Source organism: Doryrhamphus excisus, chromosome 6 (genome assembly GCF_030265055.1).
Source record: "Doryrhamphus excisus isolate RoL2022-K1 chromosome 6, RoL_Dexc_1.0, whole genome shotgun sequence".
Classification (NCBI taxonomy): domain Eukaryota; kingdom Metazoa; phylum Chordata; class Actinopteri; order Syngnathiformes; family Syngnathidae; genus Doryrhamphus; species Doryrhamphus excisus.
In genome coordinates, this window is record NC_080471.1 from 9325551 (window position 1) to 9346870 (window position 21320).

At 46.6% G+C, this 21320-nt stretch overlaps 4 protein-coding genes across 21 annotated transcripts; 2 read left to right on the forward strand and 2 right to left on the reverse strand.

Moving 5' to 3' along the window:
• Positions 1–42: 42 nt before the first annotated feature.
• On the forward strand, positions 43–3798 carry LOC131131591 (proline-rich protein 5-like). Of its 7 annotated transcripts, XM_058076430.1 has the most exons (9): positions 44–255; positions 582–742; positions 1077–1157; positions 1279–1327; positions 1400–1454; positions 1515–1609; positions 1674–1811; positions 1891–2005; positions 3220–3794. In XM_058076430.1, exons 2-9 carry the CDS (start codon positions 624–626, stop codon positions 3513–3515), a joined length of 948 nt encoding a protein of 315 aa, XP_057932413.1. In that variant the 5' UTR covers positions 44–255; positions 582–623; the 3' UTR covers positions 3516–3794. The 7 variants fall into 7 exon arrangements, with proteins under 7 accessions (XP_057932412.1, XP_057932410.1, XP_057932413.1 ...); XM_058076429.1 differs by having other exon boundaries at positions 43–255; positions 609–742; positions 1400–1609; positions 3220–3798; XM_058076427.1 differs by having other exon boundaries at positions 43–255; positions 1400–1609; positions 3220–3797.
• LOC131131590 (GRAM domain-containing protein 2A) lies at positions 2102–10163 on the reverse strand. 4 transcript variants are annotated; one of them, XM_058076426.1, is made up of 12 exons: positions 10039–10160; positions 9547–9643; positions 9060–9117; positions 8920–8992; positions 8720–8823; positions 8551–8649; positions 8290–8361; positions 6125–6184; positions 5831–5966; positions 5688–5760; positions 5538–5621; positions 2102–5454 (listed from the first exon to the last, which is right to left on the reverse strand). In XM_058076426.1, exons 1-12 carry the CDS (start codon positions 10070–10072, stop codon positions 5412–5414), a joined length of 933 nt encoding a protein of 310 aa, XP_057932409.1. In that variant the 5' UTR covers positions 10073–10160; the 3' UTR covers positions 2102–5411. The 4 variants fall into 4 exon arrangements, with proteins under 4 accessions (XP_057932409.1, XP_057932406.1, XP_057932405.1 ...); XM_058076423.1 differs by having other exon boundaries at positions 2102–5621; positions 10079–10163; XM_058076422.1 differs by having other exon boundaries at positions 2102–5621.
• A 639-nt stretch (positions 10164–10802) lies between these two features.
• On the reverse strand, positions 10803–18779 carry znf609a (zinc finger protein 609a). 2 transcript variants are annotated; one of them, XM_058075354.1, is made up of 9 exons: positions 18411–18779; positions 15467–16313; positions 15001–15226; positions 14825–14912; positions 12663–14736; positions 12209–12584; positions 11830–12135; positions 11667–11745; positions 10803–11584 (listed from the first exon to the last, which is right to left on the reverse strand). In XM_058075354.1, the coding sequence occupies exons 2-8, from the start codon at positions 16184–16186 to the stop codon at positions 11672–11674; spliced, it is 3864 nt and encodes a 1287-aa protein (XP_057931337.1). In that variant the 5' UTR covers positions 16187–16313; positions 18411–18779; the 3' UTR covers positions 10803–11584; positions 11667–11671. The 2 variants fall into 2 exon arrangements, with proteins under 2 accessions (XP_057931337.1, XP_057931338.1); XM_058075355.1 differs by lacking the exon at positions 18411–18779 and adding an exon at positions 16807–17418.
• Positions 16436–21025, forward strand: si:ch211-284k5.2 (uncharacterized protein CFAP97D2). 8 transcript variants are annotated; one of them, XM_058075369.1, is made up of 6 exons: positions 16436–17077; positions 19216–19329; positions 19411–19491; positions 20090–20208; positions 20314–20490; positions 20556–21025. In XM_058075369.1, exons 2-6 carry the CDS (start codon positions 19231–19233, stop codon positions 20569–20571), a joined length of 492 nt encoding a protein of 163 aa, XP_057931352.1. In that variant the 5' UTR covers positions 16436–17077; positions 19216–19230; the 3' UTR covers positions 20572–21025. The 8 variants fall into 8 exon arrangements, with proteins under 8 accessions (XP_057931352.1, XP_057931351.1, XP_057931348.1 ...); XM_058075368.1 differs by having other exon boundaries at positions 16438–17077; positions 19222–19329; XM_058075365.1 differs by having other exon boundaries at positions 16439–17077; positions 19133–19329.
• Positions 21026–21320: the final 295 nt, after the last annotated feature.

The following is a 21320-nucleotide window of genomic DNA, read 5'->3' on the forward strand; positions in this document are numbered from 1 at the left end:
GTGCTAGTTTTATAATGAAGATCTGTAGCGGAAGTGTTATTGTAGAGCATATGCAACTTGTTAGCCACCGGCCTCCCGCCACTTGGACTAAAGCTTGAAGGAAGCGACAAGAAAAGCGACTCTTGTTCTTTTGTCCCCCGGAAAAAGTCACCAACAACTTAATGAAGCTGGTCACGTGACAGTTGGCGGCAGTAGCGGAGGGTCATGATTTCGGTTTGTGACGTCATGCGATAGAAGAGGAGGGGAGGGGAAAAGGTGAGTTTAAACATTCACGTGCTGCTGCTGGAGATTGATGTGCGCACGCCAAATTAGATGCAAAGTGTTTAAGAGATGGAAGCCTCCCGGAAAACAATGTTAATGAGAGTTTGTGTTGTTCACGTGTCATGACCCCGACGTCATATGACGTCATAAAAAAACACCATCACCACCAATCAGAGATTTAAAGTAATAGAAGATATACTGAGACCTGATGGACTGTATGCAAAAGTAAAAAAAGTGAGACCTCTCACTGACAGGAAGTTGTGGTTGTAGTTTCAGTTTCAGGAGCATCCACCTGTCTGACTTCCTGTTTCTTCTTCTAGTTAGTTTGTGGTATACTACTTTTGAAGGTTTGGACGTCCACGATGGGATCGTTCCGACGCTCCAGGCCTCGGTTCATGAGCTCCCCGGTTCTGTCAGACCTGGCCCGCTTTCACGCCAGCTCGACTGCTCCGCATGTGGCCAACAGCAGTGTGTGGAACAGGTGACAATTTTGTACTTTTATTTTGAAATGTGTTGACTGTTGTGTCCTTGTGTGTGTTTTTGTGCTGTAATTCAATGAAAAGTCCCATCATGCTGTCAAAGTAGGATTTCCTGGTGAGAAGGTTGGCCTGGTGGATGTTTCCTGCTCTGCTGCGGCAATGAGAAGGATGTTTGGCAGGAAGTGGCTATGACAGCCAGGTCACTTCCTGTCACACATGCTAACGGTAGTAAATTGGTTTAGCTTAAGTGTACGGCTCCTTTTCAATTACTTTTGACCAGCAGCGCTCGTAATGGTTCTTCTACTGTGTGGTGACCTTTGTCCTCTGGTCCTGCAGTGTCCAATCAGCAGTGATGAAGGTGTTCCAGGGTGGCACTCTGCAGGCTAATGAGCTGTACACGCTTAACGAGAGCATCAGGTGACCTCATCCTCTTCTTCTCACCTACTTTTGAAAAATTGCAATGTGCTAGCATCCTAAGGTGTTGTTCATAAACATACCGAAGTACATTACATGTCATCTGACGGCCGCCATGTTTCAGGTGGCTCCTTAAAACAGAGATGGGCTCCTTCATTGCAGATTACTTCCAGGTGCTTTCACTCCCATTGTACTTCCTGATTCTTGTAGAAGGAAACAGGAAGTAGAATTTTTTGTCATTTCAGAACCAGCTGCTGACTGGAGGCCTGGCTGACGTTCTGGATCGGATCTTTATCTCTGGTGAGGAGTGTGATGTCAACAGGTTTGTTGCCATGGTAACTCCCTGTTACCTTCTTGCAGGAGGCAAAGAACAGCTAGTGGTCCTGGCAGAGGCATGGGACCGCTTCTTCATGGAGACGCTGCCTACCCTGCAGGCCATCTTTTACCCTGTACAGGTGAGGTCCACTTCCTGTTATGACAGGACTTGTCTGCTGATAATGTGTGTGTGTGTGTGTGTAGGGTCAGGAACTGTCTGTTAGACAGATGGCACTGTTGGCCTTCAGGGACTTGGTGCTGTTGAGGCTCCACCTAGAGGACATCTTGGCAAGTGCCACCTCCGTCCCCTCAAGCGTCACGCACATGCTGCTGGTTCTGCAGGTATTCAAGAACCTTCTATTTGGATGTAAGTGTTAGTTAACATTCTTCAGAACATCCCGTGTATGTGTGTGTCCTGCAGGGCATTCATGATTCCGGCGGTATAAGCGAGCGGTACCAGCAACTGGAGCACCTAGTGGCCATGGTGGTTTCGCCGTACCTCAGCAACGTCCTTGCAAGAGAGCGCCAGCCCTCAGGTGAGTGTAACAGAACGATCTGGAATCAAGAACATACAGAGCAGCTGGTCTGTTAGCATCCATTATATAGTTTCTTTGTTAATGGTAATGGTTTTATTTCATTTGAACATCAGATTACAATTGAGTGCATCACATAATCAGTTCACAGTTCCACATGTCCAAAAGGAGTAGGAAGAAGCAAAGCTTATTAAATCCTACCCCTCCATCTGGTACTTTTACAATCAGTAACTGTTACATTTGTTCACTTCCTGCTTTCCATAATACAGTTTAAGGTTTTTTTTTAATAATGCACCTCGTACCGAAGTACAAGGTGATGTGACCATCCAATGCCATAATGTGTACCATGGTAAGTGTCAATATAGTGATATATATAGCACATCATGACTGGTTCAAGACTCTTCATCCTTGTATTTAGCAAACATCAACTGCTTGTATTGTTTCTTGAATTGGCTCATCGTTGTGCATTGTTTGATTTCCTTACTCAGTCCATTCCATAGTTTGATTCCACATACTGAAATGCTATGGCTAGCATAACGTAGTCCTAGCATAGAAGTGTTTCAAATGTACTTCTTCCCTGAGATCATATTTCTCCTCTCTTGTAGAGAAGAATTGGATGACATCTTTAGGTAATTGGTTGTTTTTAGCCTTATGCATTATTTTAGCTGTTTGAAGATGTAGGCGGCATTATGAATTATCCTTACTGACCTTTTTTGCAGTACATTTAGCGAGTGAAGATTGCTTTTATAGTTATTAGTCCATATTTCCACACAATAAGTAAGATATGGTAGAACCAGAGAGCAATTAAGAGTGATGATTGATTTCTGATTGAATTGAGAAGTTTTGCTTTGTTCAATACTGAAATATTTCTGTCCACCTTATGTTGTATATTTGTAATATAAGGTTTCCAGCTCATATTTTCATCTATTGTGTCCACACCGTCTATTTGTATTTGCTGGTGCTTGTTTGGATGCCTGTTAGCAATGTGGCTAAGGGGTGTGCTAACGTGCTAGGGTCACAGGAAAGTTCCAGGAATTCCAGGAAGCACACGCCACAAATAAACACATCAGCTTTGGTCAAGAGGATCACAACTTTGAAAAGTCGCATGTGATTAAAGTCTTAAATGCTTGAAGCAGGCAGCTCGCTTAGCAGTCTGTCATTTTCAAAAGTTTGTCTGCCTTCCCCAAAAAGATGTTTTGTGTTTTTTTTTTTCACAGAGTGTCGGCATCTGCGGTGGTTGCTTGGCGATGGATTACAGCCCGACGTGACCCAGCCGTCAATGTGCGAGTGCGCCTCTCTGGCGCCGCTGGTGGAACAAGAAGGGGAGGCCTACTTGGAGAAGTCTGGCGGAATGCGACGCCACACTGTCGCCAACATCCACGCAGACGTACGGCTACTGTCTAGCAGGATGCATCATGGAACTGAGGCAAACTGCCCAGATGTCGTAACTGTGGCCTTCTCGGACAAGGCCGTCAAGGCCAGACGGTTCTCCAGCCAACCTGATATGAACTAGTTGCAGAGTAGCAGTCTTAGCAGCTCAGAGAGGAAATAGACTGAGTTTGGACAGGAAACGGGAAATGAAATTGTACACTTGCTGCTAAGCTGGTGCATGTAGCATAGCATGTATGGACTAATTAGCTACAAGCCAATCAGGGAAAGAACAGGATGTTTTCTATCGCCTTTGTCTTTTAGAAATTTTGTTTTGGGATAATAAATTCTTGATACTAACAACAAAGCAGATATTTTATTGTGAAAACAAGTTTGATTTGACAGCTTCACAAGGGGTGTGTAACAATGTTTGATTAGCAGTAGCAGGGGGCGGGGGGGCTTGACATTTGGCATCTCCTGTGATTGACTGGCGAGCAGTCAAGTCAGCTGGCATAGGCTCCAGCTCACCCAGGAGCCTATCTCCGTTGAACGAATGGACATGTTTGTAGCTAATTAGCCAGCACATGACCTTCGACTTCCAAAGTGAGTTTAGCGAGCCTGGCGCTGACCCCGTCTTGTAATCAGATTAGATCCACGACTACAACATGAAGCTCAGACGGGATCAGCTGGTCAAATGAAATCTGGCGCCCCCGTGTGGTTAGTTGCGGAATTTAATTAAAATGAGGATTAAAACATAAAAATGGAAACGCTAACGCTAATGGAAATGATAACTTGAGGATAAAAGATCAGAATTTTAGTAGACTGAAATGGGGATGAAAAATGAGAAAATGAAGATGAAATCTGAGGTCATGAGGATGAACCATGAGAATGAAATTTTAGACATGAAGATGAAAACTTAAGGCTGTAATATGATAAACATCAGTATGTGTGAGGATAGATATTCCATCTGACGATGCAATATGAGAATGTGAGGATGAGACATGAGAACACTTGGATGGAACATGAAAGATGGACAAAACGCCAGGATAAGATATTAAAACATGGGGATGGAACATGAAAGTACGAGGATGAAATGAGAATTAAAACATAAAAATGAAACATGAGAACATGAGGATGAAATATGAGGACATGGGGATGACACATGAGAATGAAATGTGAGACATGAAGATGAAAACTTAAGGCTGTAATATGACAAACATCAGTATGTGTGAGGATAGATATTCCATCTGACGATGCAATATGAGAATGTGAAGATGAGACATGAGAACACGTGGATGGAACATGAAAAATGGACAAAACGCCAGGATAAGATATTAAAACATGGGGATGGAACATGAGAGTACGAGAATGAAATGAGAATTAAAACATAAAAATGAAACATGAGAACATGAGGACGCAATATGAGGCCATGAGGATGACGCATGAGAATGAAATTTGAGACATGAAGATGAAAACCTAAGGCTCTAATATGATAAACATCAGTATGTGTGAGGATAGATGTTCCATCTGACGATGCAATATGAGAATGTGAGGATGAGACATGAGAACACGTGGATGGAACATGAAAAATGGACAAAACACCAGGATAAGATATTAAAACATGGGGATGGAACATGAGAGTACGAGGATGAAATATAAGGCCATGAGGATGACACATGAGAATGAAATTTGAGACATGATAGCATCAGGATGGAGCATGAAAACCTAAGGCTCTAATATGATGAAACATCAGGATGTGTGAGGATAGATATTCCATCGTGAGGATGAAGTATGAGAATGTGAGGACGAGACATGAAGATTATGTATGAGAATGTGAGGATGCAGATGCGGAATTGAATTAGCTCCGAATTCACTATTTGCCACGGTAATTTGTTGTTTTGGTGACACAATCTTGCATGTTCACTTTGAATAACATACATTGGTAAATAATCTCAGCTAACTATGGTGACGTTGCTATGCTAATCAGTCTGAAGTGTGAAGTGTGAAGTGCCGGTCAATCGCTCCCTGATTGGCTCGCTGGTTAAGTTCTCTGATTGGTCGTCCAGCAAGGCACCTCCCCACATCTGCACGGGATGACACGTGAACACCTGCTTCTGGAGGATTCATCAAAAGGACTTTTGGAACCCAAGATGAAAACAAGGTGTACCTGCGTGTGAGGAAGCTGAGCTGCTGCTCCAGACGACACACTCGGTAGGCGAGGTAAGACGACGACAACACCAACACCGTCACGCTACACACACGTGGCTTTAGGTGGGTGGAGCTTCACGTGCAATATTCAATTGCGATTGCTACTCACAGCAGAATGAAGACTTTGAGCAGCTGCTTCTCCTCGTCACTCACGCATGGAAGAACTTCTAGATGTTCTGTTTCTACATGCACACACACAAAATTATGGAGAGAGTTTCCTCTCATTTTTGACTGACAGGTGGATGGGTCTACCAGTTAGGGTGTGCACTATGAAGGGCGTGTCGGGGGCGTGGCCAGCAGGGGAGTCTCCTAACAGGTCAGGAAGGGAAGAGGAGACGGTGGGAAGCGACGCCGTCCTTGTCCACGGCTCAACTTCAGGAAACTCATCCTGACACACACGTTTGGCATCATTCAACGTGTCACAAGACAGCCATCACACAACATTATCAAGAAGTGAGCCTCCAACATGGAGGAAAACACCCTTTGACCTCTGACAGCTATTAAGCTCAACATCAGTTTTTGACGTCACAAAGAGGAAGATGTTACCATGGACAACGAGCTGGGTTCCTCCAGGAACTCTTTCACACTCAGACTCTTCCCATTCACCTGGAAATGCACATAACATGAGGCTTGACACATGAGAACATGAAGGTCCAGCATGAATATTACACATGACCACATGAGGATGGAAGATGAGAATGAAATTTGAGACATGATAAATAAAGTAATGAAATGTGAGGCTGGAGGATGAAATATGAGAATGTGAACATGACGAAATGGCGATGAAATATGAGAACATGAATATGAAATATGAGAATGTGACCATAAAACATAAGAACATGAGAATGGAACTTGAGAATGACATTTGAGACACGATATCAGGATGGAACATGAAAATGTGGGGATGGAATTTGAGAATATGATGATGAAACATCAGGATGAAATACAGTAAACACAAGGCTGGACTATGAGGATAATATCTGAGAATGATAATGGAATGGGGATGGAACATGAGAATAAAATATCAGAATGTGAGAAGAAGAAAATAGGAAAGAAACATGAGAAAATTAAGATAAAATATGAGGGCATGAGGATAAAACATGAGAATGAAATTTGAGACATGATAGCATCAGGATGTAGAGCATGAAAACCTAAGGCTGTAATGTGATGAAACATCAGGATGAGTGAGGAGACACGATATCAGGATGGAACATGAAAATGTGGGGATGGAATTTGAGAATATGATGATGAAACATCAGGATGAAATACAGTAAACACAAGGCTGGACTATGAGGATAATATCTGAGAATGATAATGGAATGGGGATGGAACATGAGAATAAAATATCAGAATGTGAGAAGAAGAAAATAGGAAAGAAACATGAGAAAATTAAGATAAAATATGAGGGCATGAGGATAAAACATGAGAATGAAATTTGAGACATGATAGCATCAGGATGTAGAGCATGAAAACCTAAGGCTGTAATGTGATGAAACATCAGGATGAGTGAGGAGACACGATATCAGGATGGAACATGAAAATGTGGGGATGGAATTTGAGAATATGATGATGAAACATCAGGATGAAATACAGTAAACACAAGGCTGGACTATGAGGATAATATCTGAGAATGATAATGGAATGGGGATGGAACATGAGAATAAAATATCAGAATGTGAGAAGAAGAAAATAGGAAAGAAACATGAGAAAATTAAGATAAAATATGAGGGCATGAGGATAAAACATGAGAATGAAATTTGAGACATGATAGCATCAGGATGTAGAGCATGAAAACCTAAGGCTGTAATGTGATGAAACATCAGGATGAGTGAGGATAGATAATCCATTGTGATAATGCAATATGAGAATGTGAGGATGAGACATGAGATTTTGCGGATAGAACATGAAAAATGGATGAAACACCAGATTGAAATATTAGAACATGGGGATGGAACATGAGACTATGAGGATAAAATTAGGATTAAAACATAAAAATGAAACATGCTAACTTGAGGATAAAATATCAGAATTTGAGTAGACTGAAATGGGGATGAAACATGAGAAAATGAAGATGAAATCTGAGGTCATGAGGATGAACCATGAGAATGAAATTTGAGACATGAAGATGAACACTTAAGGCTGTAATATGATAAACATCAGTATGTGTGAGGATAGATATTCCATCTGACGATGCAATATGAGAATGTGAGGATGAGACATGAGAGCATGTGAATGGAACATGAAAAACGGACAAAACACCAGGATAAGATATTAAAACATGGGGATGGAACATGAGTACGAGGATGAAATGAGAATTAAAACATAAAAATGAAACATGAGAACATGAGGATGAAATATGAGGCCATGAGGATGACACATGAGAATGAAATTTGAGACATGATAGCATCAGGATGGAGCATGAAAATCTAAGGCTCTAATATGATGAAATGTGTGAGGATAGATATTCCATCGTGAGGATGAAGTATGAGAATGTGAGGACGAGACATGAAGATTATGTATGAGAATGTGAGGATGCAGATGGAACATGAAAAATGGATGAAACACCAGGATGAAATATTAAAACACGGGACTGGAACGTGTACTGGGCTGAAATGAGGATGAAAACATACATACAAATGAAAGATGAGAACATGAGGATGGAACACGCGTGTGTCACGTGGCTTGGTGAGAAGTGATGGCGGCGCACTAGCCTGCAGGTGAGTGCAGATCCTCCTGAGGACGTCGTACACATTGTCTCTGGAAAGTAACGACACAAACACGTACTGGACGCACAAAGTCAACAACAACAAACATGAGACACGACACCGGCGTTTAAACATCAGGCATTCTACAACTTTTCTACAACATTTTTGTTCAGTGTCCCACTGTGGAACAAGTTCAAAACATCACATGAGACATCAGCTTCTGGGAACAGACTTTGGAAAAAGAGAAAAACTTGGGAGTCAAGTCACCTTCTGTCCCGTATCCATGGTGATAGCCAGGCCGTTTGGTACCAGGCCGGCCGTCTTGTGTTTTTTCACCAGTCGCACTGAAACCACAGGAATACACACCTGCAGACATACAAGGTCAGAGGTCAACAGGTTGTGTGTTGGTCAAGTGGCTTAGTCTGACTCCTCCCACCTTGATGTCCTTTCCAAAAAGGTTGGCGTAGAAACACAACCAGTTTCTGGATATGTAAAGACGACCTTGAAGTAGGATGTCACGCAGTAGCGCGCACGAGTACACTGCGCGCACACACACACACACACACACACACACACATGCATTTGGGTCAGTGTGTGATACCCCAAGCCGACCCAGAACCAGAACTTTAACAGTACCTTTCATTAAGAGCTCATCTTTAGGGACTGTCTGGAAAAGTTTGTGGTATTGACTGTTGTACTTGTTCACTGTCTGAGTACACATACACACGTCAATATACGCTACAAGACTCATATTGATTGTTTGATTGTTGACTTACTGATCCTCTGTAACACTTCTTCACATCCTCATACGACATGTTATCAACCACATGCAGCCTGCAACACACAATACACACTCTTCAAAAACAATCTTCATACAAAATAACTTGTGTGTTGTTGTTTGGTGCACTGATGGGCAGCGTGTGAAAGACACCATTGTGTCACCACAGACGCACAAAGCACGTATGCACACGTACGTGCACAAAGCCGTAATTATGCAAGCGGTCCAAGTCGGACACAGGCAACCGTGCTTAGTTCAATGCCTGCTTCAACAGTGGGACATCTGTGTGCTTAGTTCAGTGTCTGCAAATGGAATTAGTGTGTGTTGGACGTGACAGGAATGTCCCAATAACACACGTCTTTGTCACGCTAATGAGGGGGCGGGCTCAAAGCCAGGGACAGGATGCCTTTGAAGACTTGTCAAGGAAGTAAAATGCAGCCAAGTGTCTTTTCAAAATAAAAGTATTTTTTGATGCGGTCACATGCCTGAAAGGTAAGGAGAGGTCGTCCTCCCTGGGGGGGTCCAACACATGGGGGACCATGACTTCATCACTTTGTTCCGAAATGTTCGCCATCGCCGGGCCTGTAAAGTCACAACACTTCATTTTAGGCAGTACGCTGTGATTGGCCAGTCAGTGAAGCGAGACATCTGTTGCCATGGCAACGCTTTTGGATACGGCAGAGGGCACATTCCAAGCTAGTACCATTGACATGCACCATCATGGACCGCTGAGGACTAATGGGACCGGTGTAAATATGGCAGCATAATAACGAAGACAGCAGGAATCAGACGCCATCCTGCCACACACAGGCATGCACATCGAAGCAAAACTTTTCTTTACACCAATCAAAAATGTTTAAACAGTGTGGTTTTTGTCATTTTTAAAAAATTACAAAAGTCAACAAGAACTTTAGTTTAAATCTAGTTGAATGCATATTTAGAATTTACTGATGGCTTTTTAGTCACGTGACACTTGCCGGTTAACAGTGATGTCATCGTCGTCGTCCTCATGCGTACCTTAACTTTTTCTGCAGTCTTCACGCAGATTCGCTTGGGATTCTCCGAGTGCTGCGGCTACTCTTCCAGTCCTTCTTGGTCAATACACAGGAAGTGCAATGAAGATGACTTCAAAATAAAACTACGAACAGGAAGCCAACACGAGCACTGTGCTGTACGTATTTCATAATGTTTTTCCCTCAAACACCCGACACTCAAATGAGCAGCAGCGTCACTATGTGGCCATTAAAGGAAATTACAGGAGGGAACATGGCGAAACTGCAACCGTAAGGGTTCACTAACCACCGCTGCTCAAAGTTTTTTTTAGTAAGCCGAACTACCAGTGTGTTCGTTGGAAAAGTTCATTGTTTCGTCTTTTCGGAGTAAAGTACTCGCAATGTACTACAATAGAACTGAAGACGTTGCCATTCCGGTCCGGGACAAAAAAAACACACTGCTCATGTCACCCACGCTTAGCAAACCACGCTATTGTCGTCCGGATGGTGAGTCAATAACTTTGTTTTTAATTTGATGGTGTACTGTGTACTGTTTTATACGTCAGTCCGTAATTACTGTATCGGATTACTGACGGTCCTTGACCTCCGAAATGTCAAGACTTTTTTACATTGTATTCATATTTGTAATTAAAATGTTGGAAATATTGTTTTATACATTTTAGGTGATTTGGGATTAAATATATTACATCCAATTGTGTAAGACTTTTGACTTTGGGCAACAAAAACAATTCCTATGTAGGCTGAGAAAATCAAATTTTAATAAAATGCATTATGATAGCAAATACCACTGAGGGCTCACGCTTGGTCTTACAGCACATAATATAATCATCTTTTATTAAAATTAAAAACATTCATTTACAGTGTGTGTGTGTGTGTGTGTGAGAAGTAACCGAGGCGCCACTGGGCCAGCTACATGTTTAATGAGATCAACAAGAGTAGAAAAACAGAGGCAACAGACAAAAAGAAGAGTAGGAAAGCAACTGCATCCAACAGGCTCTTTAAAATAATTCCTCTGTACACTATTTACACACACACACACACGCACATACACGCACACTACAGTACAGCTACACACTGTGGGAGGAGCCTGATTTCGCCTGTCCAAGTGTTTGTTTTGGCGCTCAGAGCTGCGCTGATGATGATGATGATGATGGGGGCAAGAGGTTGATCGAGTCTGGAGGTCAGAGGTCGTCAAAGGATAAAAACAAAAAAAAACAAAAAAAAACAGCGCTGTTAAAACTAGGTGTGGCTCTGAGACAGGAAGTGATCATCCTGTTCTTCCTCCCCCACAACAGTCTGATCCCCGCGCCCACTCAGTACCACACTGGCAGCCCAAATGAATGAACACCAGTGGATCAGGTAGACCGCACGTCCTCCTCAAGCATCCATTAGGGAGGGCCGAGCCAAACAGCGCATGGCGGTACCTGGGTGGGGTCAACGCTTCCTCGTGTGATCCAGTCACATGACTTCAGGCGGGAGGATGGTTGCGGGGACAGCTAATCAGGTGCACCTGCAGACGACAGAATAGCTGACTTTTGACATGCGGCATCTTCAATGCAGTCGTAGTGGCCGGTGACAGATTGACGTCTTACCTTTCTCACCTCCGTGCGGGAGGGTACATGGATGGGGCGGATGCCTGCTGACTGGCGACGATGGCGGAGGATGACAGGCCTAGGAAGAAAAAAAAAAAAAAAGAGTTCAGGTCACATGACTGCGCTAGCCGACTAACGAAGTGCAGCCAGCAGGATGTCTCACCTGAGGCGTAGGGCAGGTCGTACTGTCCTGACAGCAGCGGGTATCCCAGGTGATGGGAGGGCAGGATGCGTTGGGATGGCGAGGAGCGTGGGCGCTCGCTTTCCCTGTCACGCTCGTGCGGTGTTTTGTCGGGGACGGATGGCGATTTGCTCTTGTACTGGCTGGCGTGCTGCTGCAGGAGGTCTAGAGCCTTGGACTCGCCTGCCGGCTTAACTGTGGGACTGGAACGGGACGCTTTCTCACCTTCCTCACTTGCCGCTGCCTTTGCCCCATACGCCGAGAAGGAGTACCCGGCAGGCAGGTAGCCTAAGGCAGACAAAGACGTTCATGTGGCGAGGAAGGTGGTTATGGTGACAAGCAGGACAGACGGTGGTCTTACCAGGGTAGTTTTGCATCATAACTGAGGGCACCCCCCTGTACCCAGGGTGTCCGGGCTCATAAGCCTGGCCATAGGCATAAGGTCCATGCATGTAGGGCATGTAGCCCTGGTGCTGGGCCAGAGGGGCCGAAAACTGCACATGGGATGGCCGCATCTCCTTCCCAGCGGCCCGCTGCTCCTCTGGGGGCACTTGTGCCCGTCCCTCCGCCCCCTCCTTGGCCTCCTCCTTATGTGGCCCCTCTTTGGGACGCAGACGCTCCTCCTTGGCCTTCTTCTCGCGCTCCCTCTCTTCCTTCCAGCGCTCGTCCTCCTGGGCCTTAGGGGCCTCAGAGTATTTGTTGGGGTACACGTAAGGCCACAAGCGTGAGTCGGGCTCCTGTACAGAGAAAAGAGCAGCAGTTAGCGGGGTCCACTGGTGCCATCACAATTAGCAGAAATAACAATGGTGTCATACCTGTCTGTACCACATAGCGGATTCCACGCCTGAAGGCCGAGCAGACTCTGCCCCTATCTTGGCCTCGTCCTTCCCATGATGCCCTGCTTCGCTCAGCTTCATCTTCAGCCCCTCGGGCTGAGCCGTAGAAGTCTTGGGTTCCTCACTCTTAACCATGATGACAGACTTGGCCAGCTCTGGCCCAGTGTCCTTGGCTTTGCCTTTGGCGGCCAGGTCAGTGAGGCTGGGGGCTCGAGTCAGGGTGGGCGGGACAGAAGCCTTCTGCTTCCATTCGTCTTTCCCTTCTGCCTTCTTGTCAGCCAGCCGCTGCCTCTCCTCGTACTGCTGGCGGTAGGCAGGGTTAGAGGCCAGCAGGTGAGCGTGGTAAGCCTGGTCAGGGGAGTAGGAGTAAGGGGGGACATAGTACTGGTTGTAGTAGAGGGGCTGGGCGTACATGTTAGACCGCTGCTGGATAACTGATGGCTGCTGTGCTCCCGGATCCACCTTCCTTTCCTCTTGGGGCTCCACCTTCACTTTACTCTCCTCCACTACATCTGGTTCCTCCTCCTTTTTAACCCTTCCCTCCACATGAGGCGGGGCGGCAGCTGGGCTGGGGTTAGTGTAGCCAGGGGAGTAGTACGAGTCATAGTTGTGGTAATATGGAGACTCCTTGTTGGGCGCTTGAGGTGGAAATAGTGCCTTCTTGGCCCCCTCTCGTGGCCCCTGGTCGGGCTCCGACTTGACCTTGACTCCTTCTACCTTGCCTTCACCGTCCTCTCCGGCATCAGAAATGTCCGAGTAGGCGGGGCTGCCGGTTTTGACAGAGGCACTGTCAGCCCCGTTTTGGTTGAGGTGGTGTGGGGGGGCACCCTCCGCTCTGCTGGCCCCGCCGATGGACGGGCTGGGCGCATTGTCTGTAAAACTGTAGACTTTGTCCGCCTCAGCCTTGATGCTTGCCAGTCTACTCTGCTGAGCTTCAGAGGAGCCGTTGAGCAAGGCGTCAGAGCCCTCGCCGTACACGTCCTCTGGCCTTGCCTCTTTCCCAGCCCCCTTTGGACTGTCACACTCCTTACCGCCTTCCCTCTTCTTCTTATCCTTCTTCTTCTTGTCCTTGGCGAGGGCGGGGCTTGAGGCGGGGTCAGCTAGTGAGGGAGGTTTTGGTTGGATGTTTTTCATCTGGGGACTCTTGGGGATAGACTGTACAACAGAGCCCATGGCAGGGGATGATGCCTGCAGGCTGTAAGGGGCTGGGCTCGGGCCAGTGGGCGCCACGGGGCGATTGGGCTTCACACCCTTCGGAGTCATTTTGTCAACTTTGGCGCCCGCCGCCATCTTCTTGGCTTTCCTGTCGTCCATGCAATCGTTACTCGCCTCGTCGGTCAAACACGCCGCCTCCTCGCCACCATCTGCCCCCTCAGGCTCAGCCTCACACCCCTTCTTCTTACTCTTTGATGTCTGCTTCGCCGATGAAGGGGAGGGAGCATCGAAGCCTCTGCCTTTGGGCGTAGTGGAGCGAGCTGGGGAGATGGCAGCGCCGTTGCAGGATGCGGAGTCAGGATGGAGGGCAGGCTCTTCACCGTATTCGCTGTCCGCATCCTGGTCCAGTCGGACATCATGCTCATTGTGAGCACGCGCCTGATGGTACTTCAGACCATTGATGTGTTTATATTTCTTGTTACAGTTGGGATGAGGGCAGTCGATGAGCACTGGCGAGGGGCATGTCCGGTCCAGCGGGGGAGGAGCTGGGGGGTCTGATTTACCTCCATGGAGGGGAGCCGCAGTGCCAGTCGAGTTGGTTCTCATGCGCTTGGACACCTTGGTGTCCTCAGAGCTGGAGGTGGGCTCCATGTCAGAGGCAGGCTTGGTCTTCCTCTTGGCAGAGGAGGGGCTGGCCTTGGCGTCCTCCACGCCACCCGCCGTCTGGCTGCCTCGACGACCTTTGTTGCTGGCGGCGGCCCCACGCGTCTTGCTGCTGCCTTTGTTGTCAGAGGACGTGCTGTTGTCGTTCACAGGCGCATTGCCGCCGGGCCTCATGCGCTTCCCTCGACCACGCCCGCTTCGCATATCAACATCACTCGTGGGAGAATCGCAGAACCTGAAAAAGATGCAGCGCTGTTGACAGGAAGCTGCGTGCACAAGCGTTTGTATATGGACGACAGCTGTCAGCAAACACATGAACAAACCTTGGTGGGGCCCAGTCATGCCGGGTGCAGTCCAGCAGGGTCCCAACATATGTCTTATTTCTCCAGGTCACGTTGACCACCAGCATGCCTGCGGATGATCCATGAAGACACATGAAGTGGCTGACCATGACATAATGACATATATGTGTATAAATGAGTATCAGGCGCATCCTCACCATCCTCAGTCTCCTGCCACACGATGCCCTCCAGGTTGACGCTAGTTCCGGGCTCACAGGGTCCCAGGCATTCGGGCTCAGTGGCCAGTGCAGCGTCCGCTGTGTTGACCGCCACAGAGCGCGTACGCACCATGATCTGTTCGCAGGAAGAAGAGATGTCGCTGTGGGCCACGGGGGCGAGGAGGTGAAGTGGGGGAGGAGCTGGAGTGGAAGAGGGAGATTCCATCTGGGGGGTGCAAGAGACAGGTGAGAGTCCAAACATTTAGCTCTCAAAGTCAAAGGTCAACCAGGAAGATGCAGACATCCACTAAGTTTTATACACAAACGGTGGCCTCATTCCAAACATCTTAGCTATGTAGAGTCTGGGTTCTGTCTAAGCTTCCTTCATCAGAGGATTTCCTTGCCCCCCGTATGGCCTTCACTTGGTGTTCTTCAATGTGACAGAACCAGAGGAGAGTAGTCTTACCTTGTCGGCACATAGCATCTTCTTTAGCTTCCTGCATTCACCGTTGTCCATGACGTCCTCCTCGTCATCTTCCTCCTCCTCTGTCGTCATGGCGACTGGCTGCCCAATCCCTGCAGAGTCCAACGCTACGTGACCCATGTGCTCAGCCATTTCAGAGTTCTGTAGGCCCTCAAAGGGGCTGGCACGGAGGCCCCCTGGAGGCAGGAGCGGGGTTCCTGGCTCCTTGTCAGGGTTTGTCTCCATTTTGTCCTTCTTGCTCTTTGCAGACACGCCGTCCTTGTCCTTCTTGACAGCTGCAAGGACACGGGAGGCTTTGCCTGACTTGTCGCTTCCCTTAGTCAGGGTAGAGTTGAGGTTTTGTGCAGGAGAGTCGCCGGGGGACCGACCCGGAACCTCCTTCTTGACTGTGTCCACCACAGCTGTCTTAACACCTTCTTTGGAGTTCTTAGTACGTTTGGATTTGGATTTGCTGTCTTTCCCGCCACTCACGGGACTAACAAACTTGATGTTGTCGGGCAAAGCGGCCACGGCACTAGGGGGGGCGGCCATGCCCCCGCCCTCCTTGCTACTCGACATCTCCAGTTTGTCTTTCTCCAAGTCGGCGTCCAGGTCAATGATCAGATTGCCAACACCGATGTCCCACTCATCGCCGCTGTCGTACGTGTCCACCGCGTTGGAGTCCACACCTTTCCCGCCTGCAGGGCCGCCGCTGAGGGACATCTTAGTAGGGGCGTCCCCGGAGCACTGCAGGGGGGTGGGGGGCCGCTGCCGGGGGCGCTCCTCCCAGCCGCAGGACGCCTCCTCAGGGATGGACCCGGCGCCGCCTCCCTGCTGCCCGCATGGCCTCCTGTGCATGGGGCAAAACATGTGGTCAGTGAATTCTGGGGGGAAAATTCCAATGTTTTCATCCGACGCCTGTTAAATGCATGAAGACAAATGAGCCAACAGTATTCTCAATAGGGATGCTCTAATCGATCGGCCACCGATTAATATTGGGGCGATTTCCTCAAGAGACACGATTGGCGCATGAAGATAAATTCCGGCGTGTGGGTTTGTCATAGGGTTGCCAACACCCGTATTTAACTGACCATTTAAAAGGACCATGCTTTGTCCGTATTGCCACGATAATCAACACTATTGTATAAAACGTGAATATTTCAGTTTGACAGCTTGACACAGGCTACGCCAAATCGACACCAATGCGTTTGATCACTCCCTTATCAAACCTATTGCTGTTCAACTGCTTTTTTCTGGCTGTCACAGCCAACAACTCGCAAGAAAGCCTCTTGTCTGATATCAAACGTTCCTTTTTAAACACTTTTTTTCTTAAAGCAAATCACCTTTCAACGTTTGGCCCAATTGACCTGTGACCTGGAGTGGAAAGAATGTTACTCTGAGCCAATCAGATGCAGACTCCTGATTCTGCTCCCAAAGGATGACTAGCCAGATGGTCAAAAATGAGTGGTGCTAATACATGACCAAAGACATCACACCAGAAGATGAGGATTGCAGGATGACCCAGGGCAGAACCTGTGTATAGACATCTTCTATCACAGTGAAAACAATAACACATGGGCTGCCAGGGAGCGGTTGGTGGAACTGCTTGAACAGGTGAAGAAGACTATGTCATTGGCTCCGCCATTAGAGTGCAGGCAACAGTTAGCTAGTTATGTTAGTTAGGTTAACAGTTAGTCAGTTAGCATGCATTACTCTTCATACTTAGCATGGTCTACCGTGATGACAAGAAACTTGATAGTCCTACAAACGTAGAAAAACGTGAGTAACCGTTTTAGTCTAGCTCATATTAGATAATTTGGTTTCATGTACAAACATTTAAAACGTCATGTTAAGGATCTAAGAATAACTGGACTGAATACAGTGTATCGCGCTACTAGCTTGCACTGGCCACATTTCGAAAGGGTTCGTGTTTTTGGTCACAAATGAACAGGCGCAATTATTAAAAACACCACCTATTTTAAGTGTTCACCATCTAAGTGTAAAAGAAATCAGCCTTTTAAAGAGAATTTACCCGCAGCTAGCATACGTAGCTAACGCAGATGCTAATTCTCGATTTAAGCTACCTCGGTAGCTAGCTACTAGCTTGTTAGCATAGACGAGCCGTCGGCCTGTGTCTCGCTGTCATTTAGGTGAAGCGAATCTACATACAAAAAAACCTTACAGGTCCATTTGGGAGAAACTGTCTTCTATAAACACTCATAACACGGCTAATCTGAGGTCAGCATCGAAGATCGTTCTCGTATTGAGCTTTATTTATGCAACCAGACAGAGGCCCTCGGTGGCCCGCTACATGGCTAAGGAGATCCATTATCGGACGGTTCTGTTTAGCGCTGTGAACATATATTGACACTGCAATGCAGTAGTAATAATTAATAACCCCCTTTACCCTTACGAAATATAGCTTTCGAAGAAGTGGCGTCAGACTGTCTGTATTCATCTAGATGGTTTATGCAATACCCAGTGACCCAGTATGCAGCCCGTATTTGTCGTGCGAGAGACTTAAAATGAATGTTTGTAAGCTTGTTTGTATTAAAATGCACCACTTGTGTTGTTAAATGAATGTGCACACTTTAAACTGTGTACTTTAGTCACATGATGTGCAGCCTTTGGACCGCAGGCATTATTTGCTATATGCAACAGCCTGAAAACATCCCAAGTGCGGATTTGCGGTTCTAAACACACACATACAGTAAACAAATTGAGACTAAATAGTGTGTTGGATAAGAAAGTACACGCACTAAAGTGCCAACTAAAAGACTAAACTTGCAGGTCAGGCGAGGACGTGTCCGACGATGGAAGCATAGCTTAGCTCCCCGGTGTCTTCAGACAAAGACTGCAGCTAGCCCGCTGAGCTAGCAAGCCTCAGATAGCTAGCTGGCCCGCGTTTAATCCCACCAGGAGACACGGCCTGAGCACGTCCACTTACCCCGTTCATAATCCCAATCCACACGCCGTTCATGTGCACTCCATAAATCCGAACCGAGACAGAAAAAAGTGCGAAGAGCAAGCACCGAGCAGTCGTAACAGTCAACGTGCTCCCGGCTCACTGGACCGCAGCCATCACACGGCCCCCCGTCCTGCGCTCGACTGCACCGCCGCGGCACACTGCCTCATCCTGCGGTTCAATACTCCACCCGGGGGGTACAGGGGATTAATCCTGGGTGTCCCATTAGTGGTCGTGATAGTCCAGATGTCCCCCCAAAAGAGCGTTATTCCGATTTAAAGCTAGCCAGACTGCACGAGACAAACAGCACAGGAGCTAAATGGCTGATTGGTACGAAGCTAGCAAAACACGGAGTACTAGATCGGCATCTCACTGGAATGGAGTGAGAAAAAAACACGGAACACTGGACCTGTGGGAACTGGAATGGAGTCCGGTCTGGTGGGACTTTGGTCGGATTTTCTCCAGGTACCCCGGCTTTCTCTCACATCTCCAAAACATACATATTTGGTTAATTGGAGACTTTTAATTATCTACGTGTGAATGTGAATGGTTGTTTCACTATGTATCCCGTGACTGGCTACATCCTGGTTCTCACAAGTCTACACACAAGGCTCCTGCTCACCTTAATAACGCAAGAGAAAATAGATTGATGAATAACTTCAAATATTTGATTACCTTCATTATAGACGTGTTGAATCCATTAGGGGGCAGCATTGTACCAGAGAGCAGATAATGGATGATGAATTAGGAATGATGTTTCCATGGCAACATACAAACTAAACTAAAGTTACAGTGAGGAGACATGTACCCCAGCAACAAGCAGCCTCTACCTCCTATCAAAAAATGCCACCAGCATGATGCCTGGGACCACCAGCGCAATTACCAGCTGCACCGCACTAGGGTACGTGTGTCTGTTTGTGTGTGTTATGGTAGCATCATGTCAGCTGAAAAAGTGTCAACATTAACGTGTCCACCTGTCCAGGTCAGTTCCGCCATCCCTGTGGTCAACACTAAGGGAATGAGCACACCCGCTCATATGCAACGCAACCTGAAAAAATTGCAGGTGACAACAGACCCTTATTCTACTACAGACGCTTTTTTGTATCTGCAGTAGCCAAAAGAAGAAAAATGGTTCTGTCACAATGAGAATGAATGACCTGTTAACGTTAACGTTAACGGGCTGTTGGTTGATTGGATTCTGGTATCACACAAGTGGCTTAGTTCTTGTAAACATTCATTCATTCATTCATTTTCTACCGCTTATCCTCACAAGGGTTGTGGGGGGTGCTGGAGCCTATCCCAGCTGTCTTCGTGCGAGAGGCGGGGTACACCCTGGACTGGTGGCCAGCCAATCACAGGGCACATATAGACAAACAACCATTCACACTCACATTCATACCTATGGACAATTTGGAGTCACCAATTAACCTAGCATGTTTTTGGAATGTGGGAGGAAACCAGAGTCCCCGGAGAAAACCCACGCACACACAGGGAGAACATGCAAACTCCACACAGAGATGGCCGAGGGTGGAATTGAACTCGGGTCTCCTAGCTGTGAGGCCTGCGCGCTAACCACTCGTCCTCCATTTCTTGTAAACAAGAACTTGTAAACACGTCAAGCTAAGATAACAAAGCTAAGATAAACGCTAGTATGTTCTCAGCTGCAGGATGAGCGTCGGGCCACCATCGAGCGAGACAACCGCCTACTGGCTTCCAGCTTGGCCCGCATAGAAGACTCTAGGGGTCTGGTGGACCATAAAAACCAGTACCAGCCCAGAAGGTTAGAGTGTGCACACAAACACAGACTGTATGTTTTGTTGCACCATTTTATTTGATGACTGATGACTATATTTGTGATTGGCGGAAACTGACGTTGCGTCTTCAGTCTGAATGCTGACAAGCGGCGGGCGGAGCTTCTGTTGGTCAGTCAGCAGAATCTGAACATCTACCAGCGAATCATAGCGCGTCAGTCCGAGTACCGCCAGCAGCTCTGGATGGATGACTGGGCGAAGGTGCAGCAAAGGCGGAACAATATATCCCGTTACCCTCAGGGCCCTAACAGGTGCTTGCGTCATCCAAACTTTGCTTAATGAGCGCAATGTCCTATATTGTTTTTTCTGATTTCAGAAGTCAAAGAAGTTGAAGGTTGCAAGTTCAGAAGAAAACAAGAATGACTCATCAAGTCATTTATGATGCAACGCTCATTTATTCTTTTCACCAATTAAATCAACTAGAAATATTTCACTTTATTCTACACTTTTTGACATAACAATGACCTACAGGATTTACAGAAGAAGAATAATACATATGTGACCTATGACCCTTATGCCCACACAACACTAAAATATTTTAGCACATACACATACTGTATATGTGCAGTAAAATTATGGAGTGAATTAGGTAAGCGAGTCAAACAATGTAGGTAAGAAACAGTACATGAAGATGGTGCTTACAAGGTAAATGAAAGAATGTTGAGAACCGGTGTCTCTTGATTTATTCCTGACTTATTTATATGGTATTATTATCTGTCATACACTCTTTGTTCTATATATTAACTCTGTTAAGCATGTCTGAATAAACTAAACTGTGACATCACATTTCTTCCCACAGTAAGTGTTCCAATGTTTGGTCACTAGGGGGCGCCCAAAGAAAACATCATAGCTGACCTTTGCCCTGCAGTGGAAGTAGTCCCTGAATTAATGATGTCAACACCTGGAAGCACTTAAGAAATGGCTGTCTGGAACGCTCTAGCGCCAGAAGCAACGCTGACCTTCAAAGGCGGAGCAGCTGGTCTTTTTTTTTTTATTTTTAAGTTGACTTAATGAACATTCCAGAAGCAGCATGCGCTCCTTTTTAACTGCAACACCTCTTATTTTGAAATCCCAATGGCTG

Excerpts from the sequence above, each read along its gene's own strand:
- LOC131131590 (XM_058076422.1), bottom strand. The coding sequence starts at position 10,072 with ATGAGGACGACGACGATGACATCACTGTTAACCG. Across the intron at positions 8,993-9,059 it reads AGAAGTGTTACAGAGGATCA|ACAGTGAACAAGTACAACAG; the intron begins GTAAGTCAACAA and ends ATGTGTACTCAG. Across the intron at positions 8,824-8,919 it reads AGATGAGCTCTTAATGAAAG|TGTACTCGTGCGCGCTACTG; the intron begins GTACTGTTAAAG and ends GTGTGCGCGCAG.
- si:ch211-284k5.2 (XM_058075369.1), top strand. The coding sequence starts at position 19,231 with ATGTACCCCAGCAACAAGCAGCCTCTACCTCCTATCAAAAAATGCCAC. Across the intron at positions 19,330-19,410 it reads ACCAGCTGCACCGCACTAGG|GTCAGTTCCGCCATCCCTGT; the intron begins GTACGTGTGTCT and ends CCACCTGTCCAG. Across the intron at positions 20,209-20,313 it reads AACCAGTACCAGCCCAGAAG|TCTGAATGCTGACAAGCGGC; the intron begins GTTAGAGTGTGC and ends TTGCGTCTTCAG.
- LOC131131591 (XM_058076429.1), top strand. The coding sequence starts at position 624 with ATGGGATCGTTCCGACGCTCCAGGCCTCGGTTCATGAGCTCCCCGGTT. Across the intron at positions 743-1,076 it reads AACAGCAGTGTGTGGAACAG|TGTCCAATCAGCAGTGATGA; the intron begins GTGACAATTTTG and ends CTGGTCCTGCAG. Across the intron at positions 1,610-1,673 it reads CCATCTTTTACCCTGTACAG|GGTCAGGAACTGTCTGTTAG; the intron begins GTGAGGTCCACT and ends GTGTGTGTGTAG.
- znf609a (XM_058075354.1), bottom strand. The coding sequence starts at position 16,186 with ATGTCCCTCAGCGGCGGCCCTGCAGGCGGGAAAGGTGTGGACTCCAAC. Across the intron at positions 14,913-15,000 it reads GTGGCAGGAGACTGAGGATG|GCATGCTGGTGGTCAACGTG; the intron begins GTGAGGATGCGC and ends GATCATCCGCAG. Across the intron at positions 12,585-12,662 it reads CCGCTATGTGGTACAGACAG|GAGCCCGACTCACGCTTGTG; the intron begins GTATGACACCAT and ends TTCTCTGTACAG.